The sequence below is a fragment of the Musa acuminata genome, chromosome BXJ1-3, assembly GCF_036884655.1.
Source record: "Musa acuminata AAA Group cultivar baxijiao chromosome BXJ1-3, Cavendish_Baxijiao_AAA, whole genome shotgun sequence".
Taxonomy (NCBI): domain Eukaryota; kingdom Viridiplantae; phylum Streptophyta; class Magnoliopsida; order Zingiberales; family Musaceae; genus Musa; species Musa acuminata.
Genome location: NC_088329.1, coordinates 41786311 through 41814297, shown reverse-complemented (window position 1 = coordinate 41814297; position 27987 = coordinate 41786311). Strand labels below are relative to the sequence as shown.

Below are 27987 nucleotides of genomic sequence, written 5' to 3'. Positions count from 1 at the left end.
CGATTGCGCCTCCATGTTTTGACCTCACAGCTACAGCACGGGGAGCTAAGCTTCGAGCAGCCTCCCTCGCGGAAGAGAGGAAAGATAAAGACGCATTGGCTGCCGCCGGAGACCAAGTCTTTTGCGTGCTGCTCCTCACAACACGTAATCACTCCATTCGCGTCGGACTGCGCAATCGTGCCTGATTTGAACCAGTCTTTAATTTAGGTGAGATGGAAGGAAGGATCACAATCCAAACATCATCAGCAGCCACCAACTTGATATAATCAACACTAATCCACGTCAAACGGGTTTACGCTCACCGCGAGTAACTGCACCCTCGGTCACGCCTTCGCAATCAGATACGAAAAAGACCGAGCCCTTCCGCCACAAACCCTCTGTCCTTACCGCTAACCTAATCCTTGTCTTTACGCTAAGCCGAGATCCCCTGGGATCCGGTCCATGGTCGGGGCCAACCGAACCGGACGGACGAAACGTAAAGCCCGACGTGGGATGGGATCGAGGGAATTGCAAGTACTGGAGCAGAGGGGGGAGTTGCGTCCGATGCTGCGAGGTGAGGGGGCCGCGGGGCCCGCGGACCGGGGGCAGGGAGGCCCGCACGTCGTTTCCAGCGAAAGCGCTTTTCTGGACACGAATTTTTTCGCGACGTAGGGACGACGATCCGACGCGGCGAACCACCCACCCGGATGACGCCCGACACCGGCTGTCTTGGCCTGAGTCGTGACTTTGATCGGAGAACGAGCGAGTTTGGCTCCTCCGCGTTGCCACATGGCGGCGTAGCCTTCCTACGTGGCACCGGGTTGGACGGCGATTTAGTAGGGTTCTTAAGGGAGGTTGGAGAGGAGGAGGAAGAAATAAAGACGGAGGGAGAACGCGTTCGGCCGAAATCTCTCTTTGGAGTCTCTCCTGCGCGGAGACGAAATCGATCGATCGATCGAGCGAGAGGACGACAAAAGCACTCGGGTCTCCGTTTCCCCCAGCGGACATCGCGCTCCCCCTTCAATCTCTGCGTCGAATGCCGTCGTTCTCCTGAGGCAGATCTCCCACCCAATCCTTATCCGCCCAAAGGTCCTGTTCTTGACCTGATCCCGATCGATTTCACGGAGAAGAGCGGCGAGATCCGGCGCCTCCCGCCCGCCCCAGCTGACGCCTTGGTCTCGTTGTTCCATCCGTTCTTTGTCTTTCTCCCAGTTCTGGGATCCGTAGCCGCCGTAGGCGGGAGGCGACGGAGAGGTAAAGAGGGAGGGTTTGCTTCGAGCTGGGATTCGGATCTAGGGTTTGATCGGGAGGAGGGACGGGGGCCGCGGGTGCTTCGGATGAAGACCACCCATGTTCCAGTCATCACGGAAAACGATGAAATGGTCGTCATTGCTTAAGGATCTCAGAGAGAAGGTCGGGCTCTCAGGGTCGCAGCCGCAAACACAGTCTTCAGCCTGCCCATCCCCCTCGTTCTCGCCCGCTGCCGAATATGGTGGAGCTGGCACACCCCAGTCGGCCCCGGCGTCGGTATACGGCTCTCCCGAATCTTCCCCTGCGAGGTATGGGTTCTTTGTTTCTGCTCCAACTTTAAAGTTCTTGTTTCTGGTGCGTGGTAATGCAATTAAGCGGTGCGATCTTGTAGAAATGTTGGACTTATCCGATCTAAAGGCTCACAATTGGTGTTGAGGATGATTTTATAATAATCTCAAATTTATCTTGTTAGGCATCTGCGGCTTATGGTGTTTGTAATTATGCTGCAAAGTGTCTTTTGATAGATCATGGAGAAAACTATGCAGTAAACTTGTCTACTCTTTCCGCATATAGTGTCATGAGAACAATATATTTATATATTTACGGTCATGGGCAAACTGCAAAAATAACCGATTGGTATACACCTCCGATATAAGCAGCATGTTAGATGGGTATCTATTTATTAATTCAACAAATAGATACTGATTGGTTTACACCTCCGATATAAACTTGACAAATCACATTTGCGATTTTTCTGCATTACTTAACAAAGGTAAAATGGATATCCATGCCAATTTTGGCAAATAGATGTGCAACATGTATGTCTTGGCATTAAAAGCAAGAAGCATTGGCATTTAGAAGAGAAGTAGGAACTCTTGCAATTATTTCTCTCTGAAGAGAGGAGGAATTCTTTTTATGCTTGTAATCTGTAAAAATATCTGAAGTAGTAAAAGCTGACTCCAAAGATAACAAAGGCCAGCACTCACAGATTCTTTGGTGGACACACATAGTTAGTTGTTTCGCTCTGCTGGTTGTAAATGTCGACAAAATCAGAAGAGTAAGTATGATAATGGAAAGCATGATTTACTTCATCTTTGAAAGACATGGTTCTGTATAACTTCAAAAAACATTGACTAATATGAAGTCATCTATGCGGTGATTGACTAAAAGACATGCACTCTTTAAGTCTTAACAGAAGATTGGTATTGTTTCTGACATATACAATCATGATGATTAATTGATCCATCTTTCTATCTTCTCAACAATGTGTCCATCCACCTCCAATCCTATATCTATTTTGTTGAAGTTGAGTGTCATTATCTGTTTTCCTTAGTTTCTTAGTATCCACTTGCAATGAAGTAAATGTAGGAATAGTTGCTCTAATGCCAACCAATGCCAAACAAGGTGACATCAAGGCTGCAGAGATGAGAGAGGCCTTCATCTCAACTCCCCGTTTATAGATTGTTACACAATTTCTGTATTTTTTGTAGTGATCATAGGATGCTTGGCTAGTTTGATGAATTTATTACTTGTTTTACATGGTTCAACTCAATATAATAAAAGTGAATGACTTAAAGGTGCACTAAAACTAATAAAATATCCTAACTATGCATGATAATTCTATCTTGACTCAGGATCAAGTTTTTTTAAATGAAATAAATAATTCAAACCAGGTTATCATCAAATTTTGTACCCTTAAATGCAAGAATTTGATATGGGGGTTATGAGATACAAGGTTCATAATTTCGTATTGTACCGATGTTTCAAGCTTTGCTCGGTACGATACGGTATGGGTGTACCGCTCGGTCCGCACACACACATATATATATTTATATAAAATATATAAAAAAGGAGGCGGACGCTGCCTTGGCGATGTCGCCTCCTTTTCTTGTCCTCGTCGCTTCAGACGAGAAGAATAAACGTTCTTCTCCTCATCTGCGGCGTTCGGCGAAGGCGTCAAAGGCTGCCGGCATCTCCAGCCTTCGGCGAAGAACGCGGCGAACTAGAAGCCGAGCTGCCGCCTCTCCGTTACCTTCAGTGTAACTGAGATTGCTAAAATCTGCAATTTATATGAAAAGCCATCGGTGCTGCAGATTTGACTGCTTGTGTGCATCATAATTTGTTTACACTCTAGTCCATTTCCTGTCTGTAATATAGGAGAAAATTTTGGTTCCTCCACTCTAGGTACCCCATTTAAAATCTAAACTGTGTTTTATCACTTACATTTTTGCATGACCTTGAATTGTATGATCTGCGGTGAAGGTCTCAAGTCACTGTCTGTACTAGGTTTGTGCATTGTTAGGGGTTGCACTTTGCAGGATCTTGGAAATCAAAATATTATACTCTCAAGTCACTGTAACTTTTTACATTCATTTATGAATTGCATTTATTGACTGTTTTGGGCTAACAGATCTACATGATTCTCATGCTTATATTGTTTTAAAGGGAATGGTTTGTGTATATTCTTCCGATTTTTTTTGCATTTTGTTCTGTTCATTTTCTTGTTTTTCTAAGAACAAGTTATGTACTTGTTAAAATGGATTGACCTTTAAAGTTCTATGTGGAGGCAGTTGGATTTGCAAATTATTAAAAATAATCAAATTTATTTTCTGTAGTTTGCTCATTCTTTTTATTTCTTGTACTACAAAATGTAGAGGCAAACATGAACAGGAGTTGGACTTTAAGAAGTTCTGGGAAGATTTTCGTTCTTCCAGCTCTGAAAAGGTTGTTCCAAGACTTTAGCTCTTCCTTTGTGTAATTGCATTTTGTCTCGGTCTAGCTGCTAATGTTGAATTTTTGCCCATGCAGGAGAAAGAAACAGCACTAAATATGGCTGTAGATACATTCTGTAGATTGATTAAACAGCAATCCGATGTAGCTCAGTTAATTAACAAGTATGAGGTCTTCTCACCTTATTCTGATTGAACAATTAAAAAGATTCACATTTCTTATATCCACTATATGTGTTCTTTGCAAGTAATTAAGATACTTATAATTTTTGTTTCTATTCTTCTTGAAATTCATTTTTAGACAAGCGGCTCCAATGATAACTATGGTAAGGCTGAGTTCTTTCTAGTATTTGTAAAATTTGAAGCTGCTGTGTGTTTTTGGCACGGTGGAATTTTTCTACAAGGAAAAATATTCTTGTACTTGCTAGTTGTTAGTGGCTACTCTGTTCTCTTAGGGTATGTTTTTACATCAATGCTTAGAAAATAGTGTCTTGCAAGTTCTTAATGCCCCAGATCACCATCATCAGCAAACCCCACATAAAAAGGAACTCTTTTCCAGAATTACTTATCCCTTCTATCAATTTGTGGGCATCACTATTAAAACTGAGCCTTTTCTTTTACACTTCTTCACTTTGTTGATCTTCTTTGTTTCATCATTTTATTTTGTAGAAAATTTTGTCATCTTCAATCTTGTCTCATAATCATCATGGCACAAAATGTTTGTATTCTTGATTTAGAAATGTGACATTAGATGAGTCTATTTCTTATTTGGTCTTGATGGTTTTTGACTTTTGAGTGCTTTGACCGTTACATGTAGAATATGATCTGTGTAGAAGTATATCTATGATATCTTTATTTTTTGGGTCAGTTGCTCTATATTTGACCATGAAGTTCAAGGTCATGTCTTCTATATTGTTCCTAGACAACTGTGCATCTTAGATTGTAGTTTTTCATTCCTTGCTCTCTTTACTCAGTGCAGAGCTTGTTTTCTGTTAGAGCTGTCAAATGTTTGAACTATTTGAGGACATGTGTTTGCCTTGATGTTTAGCTTAATAATGACTTTTTCATTTTTTTTCCTCTTTGGCAAATGAATTAAATTTAAAACTTGAGTAGGTTGCTCATGTTTGGTGTAGTTTATCTTCATCGAAGTTGGAAACTAAAAAGGCATGTTATTTTCAGTTTAAAACTACTTTTGAAGAGCACAAATTTGTGTCAAACTCAGATAAGCTAGTTCTGAGATTTACTCTGTTAAATGCAAGTTTGAGCTGGGCTCATTTCATTACTAGATGTTGGCTAACTCGAACAACTTCTGCTGGTTTGCTGCTAATAATACCTTGCAATTATTTTGATAAACTGTCTAGTATCAACTCTTGATCTTCATTTTTGTTGGAGCTGAACTGCAATTATCTGTGGTCTGCTTTTGGAAGAATGGACTGCCTTTTTTCTTCAGAAGTTGGCCAATATAAAGTTGACTGATATCGCTAAATTTTAAGAGATTATTTCTAATAGTTATATTTTCTCTTTTGTTCTATGTAAATTGAATTTTAAGGATGACATTAGCAAATAGCATGCAGTTTAGGATCTTGTCTTTAATATATTTGGATGTTCATTCAATATAAAGTTGCTACTAGGAGTTGGTTACATATTTAACAAACTGTAGCATAGCTTTGATCACATTTTCTTGGATATTTGGACACAGTTATATTTTTTGTTCGTCTTTGAGTAGTGAAGCATTGTTGGACAGAATTTTATTTGAACTAATTTTTATTGTAACTTCTTATTACAGGTTTGTAGAAGTACACATATTTTCTTTTGTTGTTGGAAGAGCCTTCGTGACAGATGTTGAAAAGTTGAGAATCTATAGCAAGGGAAATTTTTTGAATGTTGCAAACATAATAAGCTTCTTTTCTGAAGTTAAGGTGTGGTATTGTACTTCTGATTATTTCAGAATTTTTAATTCCGAAAAGTGCCTGCTCTCATAAGTAATTATTTATTGAGCAGGATGGGATCAGCCGTGGTTCTAATTTGTTATATGCAGTAGAAGTTCTTGTAACCGGGGTATGTCCATATTCTTGTAGTAAACTAAATTATTCAAAGGCATTTAATCTTGTTTCTTCTCTAACACATTGATTTATCTCATACGAACTTTCTATTTATCTAATTTCTCAACAAAGGGTGCTGTAAGAATATAAGGGAAAATGGTTCTGTTCTGGCCAAAATTGGTCTGACCAGGAATTTATTGGAGAAAAGAAAAAGAAATATTGAAGATGATGGGACGGCAACATAATATTTACAATTCATCTCCTTGTTAAATTGGCTTGAAAGATGAGTTGTAATTTTTGGGATAAATTAATTGTTCTGATTTCTGTGCTGGCAACCTTGTATTTTAGTAACGGAAAGGTGACATTCTGGATGATATGTGACTGCATTTATGCGAAGTCGAGTGGTTGTTTTTGGATACGCCATCTGATTTAACGTGTATTCCTGTCTATCTTAATGCTGGTGAAAAACAGTAGATGTTGGCATGTTGGCAGTATTGGATATCATCATGTTGATAGTACTTCACACGTTGCAAATCTAAGTGCAGTTACATGGATAGATTATCAATAGATCCTTGTCAATGTCGTAATGCCATTTCAACATTTTGTCTTACATAAAACAATATTTCTGACATTTAGTTCTTTTTAGTTTACCATAAAAGTTCAAAAATTATCTTATTGAGATTATTGATCTAGAAACCTGATCAAGTTAATCCATTTACTCTGCTCATGGGTGTGGTAAATTATCCTTGATTGTGTTAGAAGTTCATGAGATAAATAGCCTAATTCAATGCTGAATGTTCTACCTAAATGCTGAATGTTCTGTTGAAACCCAAATGCTGGAGTATAAAGTTCACTTAACATTTTAATTCTAATTTTTCTTGTTTTAACTTTGGTAAATGCTGCCAATTCTTAAGAGTCCCAAGGGAAGAATATTGTATGAAAAGTTTAACCTTGGTTTTGAGCAAATAATGCTATAACTTCCAATCCCTTCAATAAAGGAAACCAGCAAACTTATAACTTTGTATGGTGTCAAACATAGTTAAGCAGACACTGTTGTATCAGGAGCTACTTTACTGTTGGTAATTAACTTTGAACATTTCACCGATAAGCACATTTGTAAATATTTTTGCATAACATGAAAATGAGTACAATCTTATTGTGATTTTTATTTATTAACAGGCAATTGATAAGCAATCCCTGTTGGATTCTGGTATTCTATGCTGTCTTATTCATATTCTCAATGCACTTTTGAATCCCAACGAGGCCAAAGGAGGACAAGTAGACACCTTAGAAGAATCAGCTAAAAGTGGAAAAATGATGGATGCGATAGATACACTTCGAGTGCGACGGCTTGAGGTGACCTAAACCTTGTGAATTTAGGAATACTGCTCCTGACTTATAATTATTAGGGCTTTTGCATCTTTTTTTCATTAATTCTATTGTTGTGAGGTACAAAACCTATTTAGAAGTTGGCAATCTAGCTGTGCTTAGTTTTTAAAATAAGATGCTTTCCAGCTAATTTCTTTTTCCTCCAATTACTAGAAGAAAAAAAAAATTATGCTTATTACAAAATCCCTCACTAGCTGATTCTAATATGAGAATTTTGTGTATTGTTTAGGTCGTTGCAACATGAAATATGATTAAATATAATCTAATATATTATTTGTTGACTTTGTTTGGATGTATGAACAAAATGTATCCTGAGAGTCCAGAAGTGCCATTTGTTGATAATTACTAATTGAAGTTATGACAATTGAACAGGTTGTTATGATTTGTTGCTATGTGCTCTGCCTAGCCAAAACATGTTTCTCTTTTAATGGCAATATATAATAATTTATTAACTTGTCCTTATTGCTTACACAGCAATATATACTTCATTTGGACCCTTCAGGTCAATTATGAGCGTCCATTCAAACATGTACATGATGAGCATGGCACTGCTTTGAATGTATGTTGTTTCAGGCAAAGTTTTCATATCTTTACTGCAGCTAAAGTGTCTGGCGCGTGTGTCTTATTTTAAGTAGTATGCCTGTTTAATTGAAATCTATATACAGTACTTTTTCCCTCTGACTTTTGGTCCTTGCATGTTCAAGACTTGGGCAGTGGCATTCTCTTTCTTGGCTTAAACTTGTCAACTTAGTGAATGCCTATATTTGAGTCTTGACGTCTATTGTCTTTGTTCTAAGATCTATCATGTCCTAACTGTGTTTCACAATAGATTTTTCCGGAAGTATGACAAGTGGCTTTTCCAGAAGTATGACACACAGACAAGAGTGCTTGTGTACTGTCTGAGAATAACAAGAGAGGAACTACAGTCCTGACGAGATACTTTTAGTTTGCCTTTCGCTCTAAGCACAAATACTTCTGGAGAAAGCAAGCACTTGAGCTGCAGTCATAACTAACTGGAGAATTTCAGCTCATAAATGCCATAAACATCATGTCAATATAAGCTCTGCCTGTCTTAGTTATGGGCTTAAATGGGTTGAATTTTGTTATTTTCTTTAAAAAATGGCCTGTAGTAGGTTTATTACATAGGCATACAAAATGATTGACTGAAGTAATGTCTTTTTTATCTATTGTGTATGGTTTTGGTTCAACATGCATGTCACATGAATTTACATGGGTAGCACTCCATATCTATTAGGGTCTCCACTGGTTCTTTCATGGGTAGCACTCCATTTAAGAAGTCGGCATTCCATACTTAGCAGAACGTTGGCACTTTTCTGTCATACGTTTTCTTCTTCCTTTTAAATCTAATTCTTAATTCAAGTTGCTGGGACAAGCCTACCAGGCCACATTGCTAGTAATGACTATGGATAACTGAAAAATGGAGCATTGATTCATGAAAGGTAGTATAAAGAATTAATTGAAAATTTAATGGATGTGATGATGGAGAAAAACCAATATTTATGATCTACAATATTAAGGAGATGGTTTAACTAAATTTGTTAGGTTCAAACCAAAACTCTTGCAAACCCCATGATTGGTGGGAAATATCATAGCTTTGGAGTGAAAACTACTGCCTGTATCCATAGTCATGAGGGGACCATGCAGCCCATACTGGTAGCATCTATTAAGCCAGATGAGATGTCGACTCATGAACCCAAAAGTCTTGTGATGCTTTCAAGCCAGTTCTAAATGTCAGTCATGGGAATATTCTCATGCTGAAGGAATGACACCCATTAAACTTGTGACAACGTGAGATATCATGATAACACTTAGGTAAGTTGTGCAGCTCCATAGTAATTATAGATGATCAACATAATGAGACCTGCATTGAAAGACATAACTTAATGGTTAGAAGTTAAAACTTTTTAAAGCAGGGTTTTCTATTGCAAGTTTCAAATTCAGGGTTCAATGAAATTTTGGAAAGAACCATCAAAGTATTCTCCCTTAGGGTTGTAAGAATCCATCATGTATGTACAATAATAGAAATAACTTGAAAGGTTAGAAGTTATAATCGAAAGCATGGTTCTTTATTGCAATGAAATTTATAAACTAACAAAAAAAATCCTCTTAGGGTTGTAATAATCCATCATGTTTGTGAATACTAATGTAGTAGTACTTGAGCCTTAGGATCTTGAAGTTACGTATATTCCAATGAAGCAATTTGATGAAACTACATATTAAGTTCTTATTTTTTAATATTAAGTTCTTAATATTCATGTATACCATGGGCACAAGAAACATGCACAAAAAATTATGTAACTAAGATGAGAATGTTGAAGTGGATGTGTGGATTATTAGGAACAATAAAAAAGAAATGTCTTCATTCATGAACAATAGGTGTCATTCTAATAGAGGATAAAATGAGAAAGAATTGTCCTCCATGATATAAACATGTTTAAAGGGGATATATGGCTGTTATGATTAGATAATCTGGATTAATTAATATTTATGGTACAAGGATACATAGGAGAGAGACTTAAAAACACTTTACTTACAACAACAACAACAAAAAGAGATTTCGATGTTCTTGATTTAACTAAAAAAAAACCTTGTTTAAAGAATACAATTTCAGTCTTGGATCCATCTTGTCCATGACTGTACCGACTCACGATATGTTGACGCACAATGCATCGAGATGTATCATGATATCAAATGCTGAGTGAGGAGGGAAGAGGAAGAAGATTGAAGATGGAAGCGATGGAGGAGTACTCAAAAAAGGTCGGTGGCATGTGGTGCGTGGTGGGTGGATCGGCAACATCTGGCAGCAGTAGTCAGCACAATGTTCCACACGATGAGATGGCGAAAAGAGCCAACAATTTTATTTTATTTTATTTATTTATTTATTTAATTTGGGGGGGGAGGGGGATGTGTGTTAAAGAGTAAAGACAATTTTTTTAACTTGATTGGGCCAGGCTGCCCAAAATATTGTTCGGTACGGCCCCGTTTAATACTGGTTGGTACAGACCGGTACAGTCAATACTGATTGATACAGACAGTCCAGGCAAAATTGCAAACCATACCTTGTATAAAGCACAATGGTTGAGATCTATGTAGGTGATCCCAAACTATTGGGACATCATGGCTTGCTGTTGTTGATGTCGCTGTTGTAATATCCATGTATACCATTATCAGCAAATATATATCTTCACAATATTCCAGAATTCAAAATGGTAATTAGGTAAAATTTGCGCATTTGAGTTATCGAGCATCTTTTGACCAGTTGCTGAATCTGGATTGAGATTTGAATTCTTAAGATCCTTACGCAAATTAAAGCATCTGCACTTTAGGGTTTGGGTGGTTTACTGATCACCATCTGTTCAGAATGTACATGTTGGTGCATTCAAAAGTAGTTTATTGCAGGCCAAACATGTTACCCCTACGAAAACTAGGATATGAGATTTCTCGAGTTTTATGTTTGTCATCCTAAAGTTCTAAGTTTTAAGCTGGTATGTGAACTAACTTTGGCCCATCTTCTTGAGCTCTCATGCTTTTCTGGCTTGCATTTTTATGGAGTACTATTATGTACTGTATCCTTACAACTGGCATGCATGCTTAGATTGTGAGAATAAGTTTACAAGGAGCACTGTAAATGGAGAAACTATCATGCAAGAGACACATAGGGATAGTTAATAGTAAGAAACTCATGTACGACTGCATCCTTGCACAGTTCTTCCTACTTCTGGTGTGTTTATGCGATGGTCTAAAAGGTTTGTTATGATTGGTTTTCATTCAGATAGAAGGAAGTATAGTGCATATCATGAAGGCATTAGCAAGCCATCCTTCAGCTGCGCAAAGTTTGATTGAAGATGATTCACTTCAGCTCCTCTTTCATATGGTTGCAAATGGTTCATTGAATGTATTTTCCCAATTTAGAGATGGTCTTGTTCCTCTGCATACAATTCAACTTCATCGACATGCCATGCAGGTTTTGTTCCTTTCATGCATGACAGGAATTAGGAAGTTTTATGGATATAACTTGAGATGCAATTCTGCATATGCATCTTTATATGATTAATTTGTTCTTGTACCTCTTTATGGTACAGATACTTGGTCTTCTTCTTGTCAATGACAATGGCAGCACAGCAAAATATATACACAAGCATCACTTGGTATGACATTTGCTTTATTCACCTAGTGGTACTAAATTGGCACTTTTTATGCAAAATGTCACATTGTTTACATTAATCTCACTGAAAGACAGTTGTGTGTTTATATGATGCAAATAAAAACTATATATTGGATTTGTGGATAATTTTTTAGTTTCAGTGTTACTTTGTATAAGCTTAGTGTAACACATCTGACTCTACATATTTAAGACATGATAAAGATTGTCGTTAGGTGGTTTGCTGATCTGAAGGTTAATATCTCTGACATATTGTCCTATTTCAATGAGTTTGATATTAGCGAAAAAGAACTTGGAGAAAAGTAGGCTGCAAGAGGTGTCAGAACTTGGTAATTTTGTGTCAGTGGAGCATGTATTAGCATTTCAGATGCTGTGTCCAATTCTGCAATATCATATACAAACAACAACAACAAAGCCAAAGCCATAAGTCCCAACTATCATATACAGATGGTTTAAAAAAGTTTATTTTATGTAAGTATCATGTACAGCAACATTAAATAGTTCATTTTCATGTATCTACGCATCTGATGAAGATGGTTTAAAATTAGCATTTTAGTTGACAAAGAGTGAGAACAGATCTATAAAAATTGTAGTCAATATAGATCATTTTGTGAAAGTGAAAAGTGGGAGAAACTTGGCATAGTTTATCATGGTTTTGGTTGTCACATCTGGATTATCCTTTACTGCTGCTGATGCAGTCATGCTTTTGTCAGATCTTTTGTTTGGAGGTGCTGCAGTTTATCGGATATTTTCTTGATACCCCCTTTGTTTATCTTTTCCAAAATTTTATCACTTTCAATGACTGATCAATTTGTTAGTCTTCGCAAAAGATGTGTTGGATTTCATGTCATCTTATCAGGTGCTTTATGTTGTTCTTGTGTTTAGATTAGAGTTCTTTTGATGGCTGTCAAAGATTTCAGTCCTGAGAAGGGTGATGCTGCTTACACGATGGGGATAGTAGATTTGCTACTTGAATGTGTTGAATTATCACATAGACCTGGTAATCTCAATTCACATAGTTTTGCTTCATTTGTTCTATGTTTCGTTCAGATCCATCAAAAAAATATTATCTGAGGCTAAATTGAAGCTATTTTCAGCTGAAAGTAATTGGTTATCTTCCGTAACTTGTTAGGCTGATAATTTTTTTGAATGCTATACATTTTTTTACTTTATCTGTAGAGGCTGGCTCCATTAGGCTCAGGGAAGATATACACAATGCACATGGCTATCATTTTCTTGTTCAGTTTGCCTTGACACTATCCAACTTGCAAAAGAGTCAGACTATTCAATCAGTCGGTTCAAAATTGTCACATGAAGAGTCCTCTCAATTTGATGGTCAGAATGCAGCTAATAGTTTGGTACAGCCGGAAAGCCAAAATGTTGCTTTGCCATCCCACCTTTCTCCAGCTTTGATTAGGTTACTTGATGCTCTTGTCAATTTAGCACAAACAGGACCTGCAGAATCTGCTGGTGGAAAAGCTTCAAAATATACTCAAAATAAGGGTACAAGCCATAGAAGTCTTACAGCTTTCGATAGAATTAATGACGAGGAGAAAGGTAATGCTAAGGTTAAAGATCTTGAAGCCATACAGACGCTTCAAGATATTTTTCTGAAGGCTGACAATGTCGAACTGCAGGCAGAGGTGTTGAATAGAATGTTCAAAATATTTTCATGTCATCTTGACAATTACATGTTGTGTCAACAACTGCGAACCTTGCCCCTCTTCATACTTAATATGGCAGGCTTTCCTGATTCGTTACAGGAGATTGTTCTAAAAATATTAGAATATGCTGTGACTGTTGTGAACTGTATTCCTGAACAAGAATTGCTTTCACTTTGCTGCCTTCTACAGCAGCCTATTACTGCCAGTCTGAAGCATACTATACTTGCTTTCTTTGTTAAGCTCCTGTCCTTTGACCAGAAGTTCAAGAAAGTCCTGAGGGAGGTTGGTGTTCTGGAGGTTTTACTAGATGATCTGAAACAACACAAGTCTTTTTCTGGTGTAGAGCAGCAAAACAGGATTTATAGTAGTTTAGAGACAAAGTCAAGTTCTAGCAGCTTCAAAAAACACATTGACAACAAAGATGCCATTCTTTCTTCACCCAATTTAGTAGGTTCTGGTTCAGGAAAATTTCCTGTATTTGAAGATGAGGGTACCATAGCTATAGCATGGGATTGTCTTTTTTCTCTGTTAAGGAGAGCTGAAGCTAACCAACAATCATTCCGATCATCCAATGGGGTCAGCATCATTCTTCCCTTTTTGATATCGGATTGCCATCGTTCTGGTGTTATGCGGCTGCTATCTTGTTTGATTATTGAAGATTCTCTTCAGGTATGCAATAGTCTATGATTGCGATTGATATAGATGAATATTTTCACCTGGAACTTATATGTGCTGCATTTTTTCCCCAAAAGACTGTTATTCTACAACCACAAAAGTGCTTTTTTATCTTTCTAAAGGGTTGATATGCTATTAGATAAAAAATAGTCTTTCATTTTTATCTTCTTATTTCTACCAGGCCCATCCAGAAGAATTAGGTGCACTCATTGAGATCCTCAAGAGTGGGATGGTCACAAGTATTTCTGGATCTCAATACAAACTTCAAAATGAAGCAACATGTGACATATTAGGCGCATTATGGCGTATTCTTGGGGCAAATAATTCAGCACAAAGAGTTTTTGGAGATGCCACAGGCTTTTCTTTACTATTAACCACCCTACATAGTTTTCAGAGCATTGAGCTTCCAGATATTCAATCTTCCATGAATATTTTCTGTTTTCTAATGCGAGCCATCACTGCTGGGGTCTCCAATAATGCTCTCAACCGATTGAGACTTCATGCAATTATGTCATCCCAGACGTTTTATGATCTTCTCTGTGAGTCTGGTTTGCTTTGTGTGGAATGTGAGAAACATGTTATCCAGTTGTTGTTTGAGCTTGCACTAGAGATAGTTCTTCCACCATCTGCTGTTCATCAGGGGGAAAAACCTTCCTTAGATATGTCAGAGGACGAGCCAAATTCTTTCTTGACTGTCTCTCTTGGTATATCTAGGTTTGACAGTGAGCGGATATACAATGCTAGTGCAGTGGGTGTGCTGATACGTTCGTTGTTGCTCTTTACTCCGAAAGTGCAATTGGATATTCTGAAGTTTATTGAGAAACTTGCTCATGCTGGTCCATTCAATCAGGAAAACTTGACTTCTGTTGGTAAGGCAAAAAAAAAAACCATTAAGCTTTGTTAATTTTCTCCTATGCAGTATATAGTGTAATTCATGGTATTTTTGGTCGGTTGATTATTTAGGATGCATTGCACTTCTGCTGGAAACAATTAGCCCATTCCTCGAAGGCTCGTCTCCTCTACTTACACATGCTTTGCGGATTGTGGAAGTTCTAGGAGCATTCATGTTAGTTCAGTAATTAAAAATTCATTTCTGTCTAACTACTAAATGTTCATTTTTTTTTTCTTGGAGTAACATATAACTTTTGTGGTAATAGGCTGTCTTCCTCTGAGCTTCGAGTTCTTCTAAGGTATATTCTTCTATTAAAGTTGAAAAATTCAGGTCAACTTCTTGTTGACATGATGGAGAAATTAGTTCAAATGGAAGACATCAGATCAGATAGTGTTTCCCTAGCACCATATGTTGAGATGGACATGAGCAAATTGGGTCATTCATCCATCCAGGTGTCTTTAGGAGAAAGAACATGGCCTCCAGCAGCCGGTTATTCTTTTGTTTGTTGGTTTCAGTACCATAATTTACTGAAAAGTCAAGTTAAAGAATCAGAGCAAGCATCCAGAACTGGATCTGGCAAACGAAATGCTTCTAGTGGACAGATATTACGTATCTTTTCTGTTGGTGCAATGACTGATGGGAACACATTATATGCAGAAATTTGCCTCCAAGATAATGGTGTCTTAACTCTAGCCACAAGCAATTCATGCTCACTGGCATTTCCTGGAATAGAAATGGAAGAAGGAAGGTGGCATCACCTTGCAGTTGTTCATAGCAAACCTAATGCATTAGCAGGATTATTCCAAGCCAGTGTAGCATATCTGTATGTTAATGGAAAGCTTATTCACACCGGAAAGCTTGGCTACTCACTATCTCCTGTTGGTAAATCATTACAGGTTACTCTTGGTACACCAGTTTCTCGTGCAAAAGTGAGTGATTTATCATGGAGGCTTCGTTGCTGTTACCTATTTGAAGAGGTGCTCACATCAGGTAGCATTTTCTTCATGTATATTCTTGGTCGAGGATACAGAGGGCTATTCCAGGATACAGATCTTCTGAGATTTGTCCCGAACCAGGCTTGTGGTGGGGACAGCATGGCCATACTAGATTCTTTGGAAGCTGAGTCGCCCATGGCTTCCAATTCACAACGACTTGATAGTTCTGGCAAGCTGGGAGAAATTAAGTCTGATTGCAGTGGAATTGTTTGGGACTTGGAAAGATTGACAAATCTTTCTTTACAGCTTTCTGGCAAGAAACTCATCTTTGCTTTTGATGGAACATCCTCAGAAGCGTTTCGGACTTCTGGAACGTTGTCTTTGCTCAATCTTGTTGATCCAACATCAGCTGCTGCTTCGCCTATTGGTGGTATGTAGACTACAGTCGACAAACTTTTTATGTTCTCATGTAATGTGATAAGTAATTGCATTTCTTTGATTTGCAGGTATACCACGCTATGGTCGTCTTTCTGGAGATATTTACGTCTGCAATCACTTCATGATCAGTGATAGTATACATGCTGTTGGTGGAATCCCTGTTGTTCTTGCTCTTGTTGAGGCTGCTGAAACCAAGGACATGTTACACATGGCACTGGAGTTACTTGCATGCTCACTTCATCAGAGTCCACAGAATGTCAAGAACATGCAAACCTTGAAAGGATACCATTTACTTGCACTTTTTCTGCACCGCAGGATGTCACTGTTTGACATGCATTCACTTGACATATTCTTTCGTATTGCAGCATGTGAAGCCTCCTTTTCTGAACCGCAGAAGTTTCGAGCAAACAGGGCTTTGAGTTTCCCTGTCAGAACTTCCCCAGAAGCCAGTATTGAGGATCTTTCTTTGCCAAAATTTTCTGATGAAATCTCTTCAGTTGGATCACATGGAGATCTTGATGATTTCTCTGCACAAAAGGACTCTTTCAGTCATCTTTCAGAACTTGAAAATACGGATATGTCTGAGGCAAACTCAAACTGTGTTGTTCTTTCAAATGCTGACATGGTCGAGCATGTTCTCTTAGACTGGACATTATGGGTTACTGCTCCTGTTTCAATTCAAATTGCAGTCCTTGGATTTCTTGAACATATGGTATCCATGCACTGGTACAGAAATCATAACTTGACAATCTTACGTCAGATCAACCTGGTTCAGCATTTGTTAGTGACTCTGCAACGCGGTGATGTGGAAGTTCTTGTTTTAGAAAAGCTGGTAGTACTACTTGGTGTCATTTTGGAGGATGGTTTTTTAGCTTCTGAGTTAGAACTAGTGGTCAGATTTGTTATAATGACATTTGATCCACCTGAACTGACTCCAGGGAATCAGATCGTTCGAGAGACTATGGGAAAGCATGTTATCGTTAGGAACATGTTACTGGAGATGCTTATTGATTTACAAGTTACTATTAATGCTGAAGAGTTGCTCGAGCAGTGGCATAAGATTGTCTCATCCAAGTTGATCGCCTTTTTTCTTGATGAAGCTGTACATCCAACTAGTATGAGATGGATCATGACACTTCTAGGAGTTTGTCTTTCTTCTTCTCCTACATTTGCTCTCAAGTTCCGGAGCAGTGGTGGCTACCAAGGGTTGTCACGTGTTCTTCCAAGCTTTCATGATTCTCCTGAAATATACTATATCGTCTTCTGTTTGATATTTGGTAAAGCTGTCTATCCAAGGGTGCCTGAGGTCCGCATGCTTGACTTCCTTGCCCTTTTGCCGAATGATGGAAATTATGGTGAATTAAAATTTGTGGACCTGTTAGAAACAGTGATTGCCATGGCAAAAGCCACATTTGATAGATTGAGTATGCAGTCGATGCTTGCTCATCAAGATGGTAAACTGTCACTTCTCAATGGTAGCTTAGTTGCAGAGCTTGTAGAAGCAACGTCAGATATGGCTGGCGACCTTCAAGGTGAAGCTTTATTGCACAAGACTTATGCAGCACGGTTAATGGGTGGGGATGCAGGGGCGCCTGTTGCAGCTACATCTATATTGCGGTTCATGGTTGATCTCGCAAAAACATGTCCACCATTCTCTGCTTTGTGCAGACGAGCAGATTTTCTTGAAACCTGTGTTGATCTATATTTTTCATGTGTAAGGTTCGGTGCCAGCTGCTCTACCCTTATCTATTTTTATTAGCATCTGGATTTAATTTCATCAGAAATGTTGACACTTATCTATTGTTTTCTGTACTATAGATCTCTATTAAAGATCTCCTTTTTCTTGCCTAATGACTTAAGTGCTGTTATCCAGGGCTGATTGTGCATTAAAGATGGCCAAAGATCTCACTACTGCTGCACCAGAGGAGAAGAATGATATCGATGATGAGGATTCTGAAAATACATTCTCTAGCTTGCCTCCAGAGAATGAGCAAGCTGTGAAAACTTCCATGAGCACTGTAAGCTTTCCTCGAGAACAAAAGAGTACTAGCTCTGGAGATATGCAAGGGTCACCCTGTTATCCTTCAGCTTATGCTGAAGTAAAAGGAGGCGTTGAAACAAATTTAAATCCTCAGAACTCTCTCACTGGAGAAGTTGACCAAGCTCTCCGGAGTCCTGATCAGCAAAATTTCACACACGACTCTGTTACTTATGATCCTGATTTAAAGCATATTGATTCCAGTGGGACTCAGATTCTCAATCAACCAACTGATTCACATAGTTCTGCCTCTTTGAATATGCCTTATTCTCCTGTCCTGTCTGATAAATCAAACACGAAATCTACAGCAACACCCAGTGCATCTCCCGTTCTTGCTTTAACATCATGGCTTGGAAGCACAAGCAGTAATAGTGATGCAAAAGCAAAATTAACTGCTTCTCCATCAATGAGATCTTCTTTTTCTTTGAATGAGTTTGATTCCTCTCCTGATTTAAGAACAAATTCACATGAATCATCTGCCGTGAGCATGTTCTTTCCAATAAACCCAAAGCTATTACTTGAAATTGATGATTCAGGTTATGGTGGTGGTCCTTGCTCTGCAGGAGCTACTGCTGTCTTAGATTTCATCGCGGAAGTTCTTGCTGATATTGTCTCAGAACAACAAAAAGCAACCCAGTTTGTAGAGAATATTATAGAGTCTGTTCCACTTTATGTGGATGTTGAATCTACTTTAGTTTTTCAAGGATTGTGTCTTAGTAGATTGATGAACTTCCTGGAAAGGCGTGTGTTGCGTGATGATGAAGATGAGCAAAAGCTCGATAAGAATCGTTGGACTGTAAACTTAGATTCTCTTTGCTGGATGATTGTAGATCGTGTGTATATGGGATCTTTTCCTGAGCCAATTGGGGTGTTTAGAACATTTGAGTTTCTGTTGTCAATGTTACAACTTGCTAATAAAGATGGTCATGTAGAAGAGGCAGCACCTGGAAAAGGAATATTGTCCATTGCAAGGGGAAGCAAGCAACTTGAGGCATATATTCATGCCATTTTAAAAAACACAAATCGCATTTTGATGTACTGCTTTTTGCCTTCATTCTTAAAGTCCATTGGTGAAGATGATCTGCTTTTGGCTTTGGGATTTCGATCTGAGAGGAGTAAGGGTTTATCTTTTAACGGACTGCAAGATGAGTCAACTGTTGATATATGCATGATTTTGCAGCTGTTACTTGCTAACAAGCGGCTGATACTCTGCCCAAGCAATCTTGACACTGATCTGATTTGTTGTCTCTGCACAAATTCAATTGCTCTTCTACATGACAAGAGATCAACCACTCAAAACCAGGCCATAGACATCATCAAGTACTTGCTATTACATCGTCGGTCAGCACTTGAAGACTTTCTTGTATCAAAGCCAAATCAAGGGCCTACTTTGGATGTTTTGCATGGTGGTTTTGATATGTTATCGATGGGAAGCCCCTCTTCATTTTTTGACTGGTTCAACATCTCTGAGCAAGCCATCAACAAAGTCTTGGAACAATGCTCATCTATCATGTGGTTGCAATATGTGGCCGGGTCAGAAAAGTTTCCTGGTGTCAGAATTAAAGGTATGGAAGTCCGTCGTAAGAGGGAAATGGGTAGGAAAGCACGGGATATTGCAAAGTTAAACATAAAACATTGGGAACAGATATATGAGCGGAGATATGCTCTTGAATCGGTTCGAGATCTAATGTCTACAGAACTAAGAGCTATTCGTCAGGATAAGTATGGTTGGGTTCTTCATGCTGAAAGTGAGTGGCAAACTCAGCTTCAGCAACTTGTTCATGAAAGAGGGATTTTTCCTGTACGGCATGCATCTTTGGAGCCAGGATGGCAGCTCTGTCCTACTGAAGGACCATATCGGATGCGTAAAAAGCTTGAGCGTAGCAAACTAAAAATTGATACAATTCAGAATGCCCTTGCCAGAGGTTTTGAGCTGGAGGAGTCAAAACTGGTAAAGGAAAAGCATGAAAATGGTGTGGGTACATCTGGATCCGAGTCAGATTTATATTTTAATCTATCATCAGATGATGCTCCAGAGAAGGGCTATGATGGTGATGACCGTGAGGAGTCCTCAATAAAATATGGTTTAATGGTTGAAAGCTTGGCATCTACTCAGATTGAATGGAATGATGATCATGGTAGCAGTGTGCGTGAACCAAGTGTTTACTCTGCTATGGAGTTTGGCGTCAAATCAAGCTCCTCTGTTCAGATGACAGAGGGAAAACAATCTGAACTAGGCACTCCAAGGCAGTCATCTTCTTGTAAGGTTGATGATATGAGAGCTCCAGAGGAGAAGCAAGAGAAAGAACTTCTTGATAATGGTGAATATCTCATCAGACCTTTTCTTGAACCTTCAGAAAAGATAAGGTTCAGGTATAATTGTGAACGTGTTGTAGGCCTTGACAAGCATGACGGTATATTTCTTATAGGGGACCTCTGCTTATATGTTATCGAGAACTTCTATATCGATGACTCTGGCTGCATATGCGAAAAGATAAGTGAGGATGACCTATCTGTGATTGATCAAGCTTTGGGTGTGAAAAAGGATGTTTCAGGGAGCAGTGAGTTCCAGCAAAAGTCCTCTTCATCATGGGGTGTGGAGGTTAAGACATTGGCTGGTGGAAGAGCATGGGCATATAATGGAGGTGCTTGGGGAAAGGAGAAGGTTTGTAGCAGTAGTAACTTACCACATCCATGGCACATGTGGAAGCTTGATAGCATCTACGAACTCCTGAAACGTGATTACCAGCTTCGTCCTGTTGCTATTGAGATATTTAGCATGGATGGGTGTAATGATCTCCTGGTTTTTCACAAAAAGGAGAGAGAGGAAGTCTTCAAAAACTTGGTTGCAATGAATCTTCCACGGAATAACATGTAATTTTCAAGCCATTTGATCTTCCTTTCTTTCTCTTCCCTTTTCTGCTCTATTTGTCTGAGTTTCAGACTATCTGCTCCATTTAGTAGAATACTGAATCTATAATCAACTTTTATTTTCATCATTGGTATGATTTTAATTGTTGATCTTGTTATTTCAAATCATACATGTAATCATTGACAAGCAGTAGGTTCATTTTCAGGTGTAAGCAGATTGAGATGTCCTGGTAGAAAGCACCTAAAGTAGCATCTTTACATAAGAAGTAAAAAAATGATATATTAAAGTAACTCTTGTACTCTGCATCTTTTGTTTCTAGCTCATTCTTATTCAGAATCTTCATATAATTAGAGGAAACAATGCACTTTTTGGATCTTTGTTCAAAAAGAAAATTTTCCATGTATGTGGTTTCTTTTTATTTCCTTTCCTCATTCAGGTTATTGTTTGGTTTCTTGTTCATATTTTGCCACTGTTAACAGCATTATCAACATTGTTGTAGCTTTATAGAATAACCATTCGATTATTTGAGTGGATTTTTAAGATTGATTCTTGTAGATATAGGCACATCTTCCTTGACAAGACTCAGCACAATTTTGTTATTATTTCATAAAATTGTAAAAGACTGAATTATTCTCAATTTCCCCACACTGAGGAGATTGAGTCCGTGTAGGTTGAGCAAATTGTGCTTAATTTTCTCATTGTTATTTGGAATATCCTGAAATTTCATTTACTGTAAATGAGTTTTAACCGCACCATGTTATATTTTACTTGGCAATGTACTATATCTGCCATTCCTAGAGCACCTACCTAATCAAGATAGCTTCATGATAACCACTTGATTGTTGTTGCTTCCAGATCTATGAACTGATCTTTTTGTTATAACTTGTGATGATGACTTCCAAGCTGGGTTTTCAATTTCGAATGATATCGTCCGTATTGAGCGGTACGTATTGGTCCGTCAGCAAATCGGTACGTGGACTGCTCGCTACCAGACGGTACTATCGATTGGGGTTGTTTCCGCCCTGTTAGAAATCGGTTAGTGATGGTCGATCTCGATCGTCGCCGCCCACTACGGGGCGGTATTAGCCAAGGGAGAAGGAAGAAGAGGGAGAAGAATAGGGAGAACCTGGAGATATGGTGCCGCTCTCCCTCGATGATCTTGATTCGTCGTCGCCCTCCCTCGTTGGATGCCGCAGATGAGATGTCGCCTCCTCGTCTGAGGCAACTAGGCCTTGGCGTTGTCGGTGACTTCTCCTCATCCGTGTGGGGAGAAGAAGCCTTAGCGATGTTGCCTTTTTCTTAATTTTTAAACTTTAATATATATATATATATATATATCGATCGGTATGCCAGAGCATACCGCTCGGTATACTCGTATCGTATCTTACCGAGCTGAGCTCGATACTCCGGTACGGTACGAAATTACGAATCTTGCTTCCAAGTACTTCACTTTGAAGCCATGCTGATCTAATAATGATATCTAAGGGCAGGATCTAATGAAATTTTCTTTTTCGCTAGAGAAAACCTAAACACAATATCTTTACAATTACAACTTGATTATCATTGTCTCCAGAGCTATGAGCTGACATTTTTGTTATAACTTATGATGGTGACATCCAACTGTTTCACTTTGAAGCATGCTAATCCAATGATGAGATCTAAGGGCTAGATGTAATGGAATTTTTGTCCTTTTGCTATAAGCAAATGCTGGCATATGCAAAGTAGAAATACACACTATTTAGTAACCAATCGGAATTTTGTTCTTTTGCTATAAGCAAATGCTGGCATATGCAAACAAGTAGAAACACACACTAATTAGTAACCAATCCTTCAGTGGTCTCATGTACTCTTTCCAAAAGCTAAAGATCAAACAGAAGTTATTCCTTAGACTAGTAGCATTCTAGTTCCTTTGCTTTGAAGTATTTTCTCAGCTTCATATGTCACTGTAGTTCTTTCTATCTAGATTTATCTTCTAATTTCTTTCCCAAGAAAGCATTAAATCTCAAGTGATTCCAAACTAGTGGAAATTTTTCTAGATGAGGAAGGTATCTTAGAAAGGAATGTAGAACATGAACAATATTGGTAACACCCAGAAACTGTAAGCTTATGATTATTAGCTTCGTAGATGACATCCAGATTAAAATTGAGCCTGGAGTTTTTGTTCCTGAAAGCTTTGTGTGGCAAGCTGGTTATGCTGTTCTTTGGAAGCTGGACCCTTTTATCAGTCTAATCTTTGAATTTTTGACTATCCCTTCATCCCATCGTTATAAATGTTAAGAAATTTCCTCTTCTTGTGTTGCATTGCCATTTGTCTATCTTTGTACTGGTCAGTCTTCTCATATATTGTAAAAGAACACCTCATCCAACTGATATTTAGTGGATCTCTGTTTTATCATCTTTTGAAAGGACATCCTAGTAGGTTTATTTATGGAGTCTATGAAGCTGTGTTATAAGAAGCATTGACTTTCCAATGCAGTTATATGCATAGATATGCAATTGGGTATCTGCCTTTTTGCTTTTAGTTAAAGCGTGTTTTTTTTGTAAATTTGCCACTTCTAGTAAAGGATTTATGCATACTATGAAGATGTGCCCTTGGTAACCTCATTGGGTGGTCTATGCATCACAGGGAATCAGCTGACATGTTATGAACACATTGTGAGGAGACACCAATATAGGAAGCATTTTTTATTGGTTTGTGCAAAAATAAGAAGAGAAACAGCTTAAACAAAATGCCTACTGCACGGTACAAGTTTTACAGTTGAATGAGGAACTATCTAGCTAAATTGAAATGCTGAGTGACTGTCATAAATATTTGTGGTTACATTCCTGAATGTCTACTGCATATTACAATATCTGCAGTTGAACAAGAAGTTAATTGTGCTGTCTAAGTTGGAGTGTTGTTGGGGTTACTTTCCTGAAGAAATCATGGATGCAATTTCATTTAGTTTTTCAACTGTAACATTGATATGATGCAAGTTATCTGCTATATTTACCCGAATCATTGTTTGTTAATTTTGCAAAAATGTGATTGTCTTTTGTTTCTTTTCTCTTACATGACTATGATGCATCTGAAGTTCAAATTGATGGTAGTTTTTTATATTAACATGTGCTACATTTGTCTTTCTGTTTAACCATAATTATTATTTATGTGCTGCTCTGAAGTTGTAGTTTCATAAGCACTGAAAGAATAAATTGACAGGCTGGACACAACAATATCTGGGTCATCAAAACAAGAAGGCAATGAGGGAAGCCGCCTTTTTAAGATTATGGCCAAGTCCTTTTCAAAAAGATGGCAAAATGGAGAAATTAGCAACTTTCAGTACCTCATGCACCTCAACACTCTCGCAGGACGTGGCTATAGTGATCTTACACAATATCCAGTATTTCCATGGGTTCTTGCAGATTATGAGAGTGAAACTCTGGATTTGAAAAACCCTTGCACATTTCGTAAACTCGATAAACCAATGGGATGCCAAACATCAGAGGGAGAGGATGAGTTCAGGAAACGGTTAGTCTGTATTACCTTTCCATTAAATTTACCTGCTCTGATCCAGAGCACGCGCCTCAAAATTCTTATCCCTCTGACTTGTTTTTGTGTATTTTCAGATATGAAAGTTGGGATGATCCTGATGTCCCCAAGTTTCACTATGGTTCTCACTATTCCAGTGCCGGAATTGTTCTTTTCTATCTTGTTAGGCTGCCACCATTCAGCACTGAAAACCAGAAATTACAAGGTGGGCAGTTTGACCATGCAGACCGTTTATTTAATAGTGTGAGAGATACATGGTTAAGCGCAGCTGGAAAGAGTAATACGTCAGATGTGAAGGAACTGATCCCTGAGTTCTTTTACATGCCTGAGTTTCTGGAGAATCGGTTTAATCTTGACTTGGGTGAAAAACAGTCTGGTGAAAAGGTAAAATTTTATTGTCTAGATTTTTTGTCTTCTCCAATGCAATATGTTACTGCACACAGATTATCCTCGACTCTGGTGAGTATTATTCTTTTGCACCTATGCAATGAGACTCATTCGAGGCTTTTCCCTCAGGTTGGTGATGTTGTTTTGCCCCCTTGGGCCAAAGGCAGTCCTAGAGAGTTCATAAGGAAGCACCGGGAAGCCTTGGAATCAGATTATGTTTCTGAGAACTTGCATCACTGGATAGACCTCATCTTTGGATGTAAGCAAAGAGGCAAGGTGGGTATAATCTCTAGACTTGTAATATTCCAGTAGCAATTTATAGAACATGATGGTCTCTGATTTTGTTTTATGGGCTCAAAACAACTTGCTGACTTTGTTATCTATGCAAAAACTATATGTACTTGGAGAAGCTTTTTCTTATTTACCCAGTGGAGGAAGTAGTTTCCGAGACTATGTACAACGGTTGCCCTATCACCTTGTTCGACCAAACTGCCTTACCCAATGCAAATGTTCTGAAAGAAGCCTTTAAGCTGTATTAAGCAAGCTCTTATCGTCTTGCCCATTCCCAATTATTTTCTCCTCTATTTCTTTTTTGTTTCCATTTGCTGGCTATCCTTTTCAATTTAGCTAATATCCATTGAATTTTCTTATGACCACATCAGTAAGGTACAAGATTTGTACTATTTCAGATATTTTGGCCCATAAACATTTTTTGTAATTGATAAAAACTAATGCAACTGTAATTTACTGTCCAGACTTGGAAAATTCAATCATGTTACTCAACTATTAGATTTTTTTTATTTGTTTGACTTGTCATTTCTATGTTGCTGAGAATACTGAAATATTCTGACTGTGGAAACTTCAAAATTTTTAAACATTTGACCATTAGGTCCCATTTTTAAAGTTTTTACAAGGTGAATTAAATTGAAACAAGCTGTTAGGTGTACATAAAATCTTAATTCTCCTGTGAATAGGTCCAGCGTAGCTAATGTGTGGACACTTTTGAGTGTTTCTGCATGTGAAGAAGTCAGCAAAATCTGATCGAGATTTGTTTCTGAAAAAGACGTAGGCTGGAGGGCTACCATTTTGTATGAGACAATTTTAGCATATTAGATAAATAAACGAAACAAATGAATTTGTTGCTGCCGCCGTACCACAGGTTGCACCATTTTCAGAAATGCTCCAGTGCCTCGGAAAGAAAGAGAAATATATGTATATAGAATAGCTTTTCCTTTCTCTGATTTACAGAAATGGCCCTGTAACTAGTCATGCAATAAGCTAAGGTGCCATTTTACAAGCATTATCAACTAATCTTATCTGCTCCATTCTGACTTTAACAGGCAGCTGAAGAAGCAACTAATGTTTTCTATCACTACACATATGAAGGAAATGTGGACATAGATTCAGTTGAAGACCCCACCATGAAAGCCTCAATCCTGGCCCAGATAAATCATTTTGGTCAGACACCTAAGCAGTTATTCCCGAAGCCGCATGCTAAGCGACGCACGGACAGGAAACTTCCCCCTCATCCTCTTCGTTACAGTGCCAACCTCGTCCCCCAGCAAGTCCGGCGGTCTTCTTCTTTCATATCTCAGATTGTGACGTTCAATGAAAAGATCCTTGTTGCTGGGGCAAATAGCCTACTCAAACCGGTGATGTACAACAAGTACATATCGTGGGGCTTCCCAGATAGAAGCTTGAGAATTATGAGCTATGACCAGGATAAACTTCTTTCCACTCATGAGAATCTTCATGGTGGTAACCAAATTCAATGTGTTGGAGTCACACTTGATGGTCAGGTTCTGGTGACTGGCGGCGACGATGGTGTTGTTTCAGTCTGGAAATTTGACAAGGATAATCGTCTGAGTTTGGGGAGGGCCCTTTGTGCTCATACCAGCAAGATAACATGCATCCATGTCAGCCAGCCTTACTCGCTTATTGTTACAGGCTCCGAAGACTGTAGTGCAATTCTGTGGGATCTAACAAACTTGGTCTTTGTGAAGCAGCTTCCTTCATTCCCGGCACCAGTGTCGGCTGTGCATGTGAATGAACTTACAGGCAATATTCTGACTGCTGCAGGAATTCTGCTTGCCGTTTGGAGTATCAACGGAGACTGCCTTGCGGTTGTGAACACCTCGCAACTCCCTTCGGATCTTATTTTATCGGTAACGAGCACGATGCACTCTGATTGGCAGGACACGAACTGGTGTGTGACTGGTCACCAGAGTGGTGCAGTGAAGGTATGGAACATGGTGCATTGTTCCACAGATGAGGCCAGTGGAAGGAGCAAGTCGTCGGCAGCTGGAGCGGGAGGGTTGGATTTAAGTGGGAGGTTACCCGAGTACAAGTTGCTGCTGCACAAGGTGCTCAAGTCACATAAGCATCCTGTCACAGCACTTCATCTTACAAGTGATCTAAAGCAGCTGTTGAGCGGGGATTCAAGCGGACACTTGCTGTCGTGGACCGTCTCAGATGATAGCTTGAGAGCTTCTTGACCTCGAGGGTGATGATAGTTGAATCAATCATGCTGGCATTTGATGACACGATTTTGATTACTTCACGATGCCTATTTAAGTGAAACGAGAGCAACCAAGGGCTGGCCTGGAAGTCATAGTGAATGCAGCGATATGTTCATGATCACAGAGCAGCTCCCATAGTGTAACAAGCATACAGGTACGTGCTAAAAAAAAACACAGATGATTGCGCTGAAGGAAGAAAAAAAACGATAGTTGTGGTTTGGCCAGTTTTTTTTTTATTTTTTATTTTTTCTGGCAGGGCATCGCGGGCAGGGATGGTTCTTTTGGATCCCATTCACTCTATGTTGGTTTACCTGTTTTGGTGTAAATAGGTGATAAACCAATGCATATAAAATTTGTATAGGACGAGCATAAAACGTTTTTGGGGCTGTAGGAAAATTCAGGTGCTGAGGAAGGGGTTTGTTGTAACACGGATCGATTACAATGTTGGTTTCCGGTGTTCTTCCA

General features: G+C 38.8%; 1 protein-coding gene across 1 annotated transcript; it reads left to right on the top strand.

The window, feature by feature from the left end:
* The first annotated feature begins 857 nt into the window (after positions 1–857).
* On the top strand, positions 858–27987 carry LOC135631714 (protein SPIRRIG-like). Its single transcript, XM_065139502.1, has 19 exons — positions 858–1538; positions 3885–3954; positions 4039–4124; positions 5746–5878; positions 5961–6017; positions 7181–7357; positions 11184–11375; positions 11494–11559; positions 12459–12573; positions 12753–13906; positions 14094–14781; positions 14876–14978; positions 15070–16169; positions 16246–17896; positions 18051–21089; positions 24287–24595; positions 24694–25000; positions 25133–25279; positions 26344–27987. The coding sequence occupies exons 1-19, from the start codon at positions 1330–1332 to the stop codon at positions 27496–27498; spliced, it is 10758 nt and encodes a 3585-aa protein (XP_064995574.1). The 5' UTR covers positions 858–1329; the 3' UTR covers positions 27499–27987.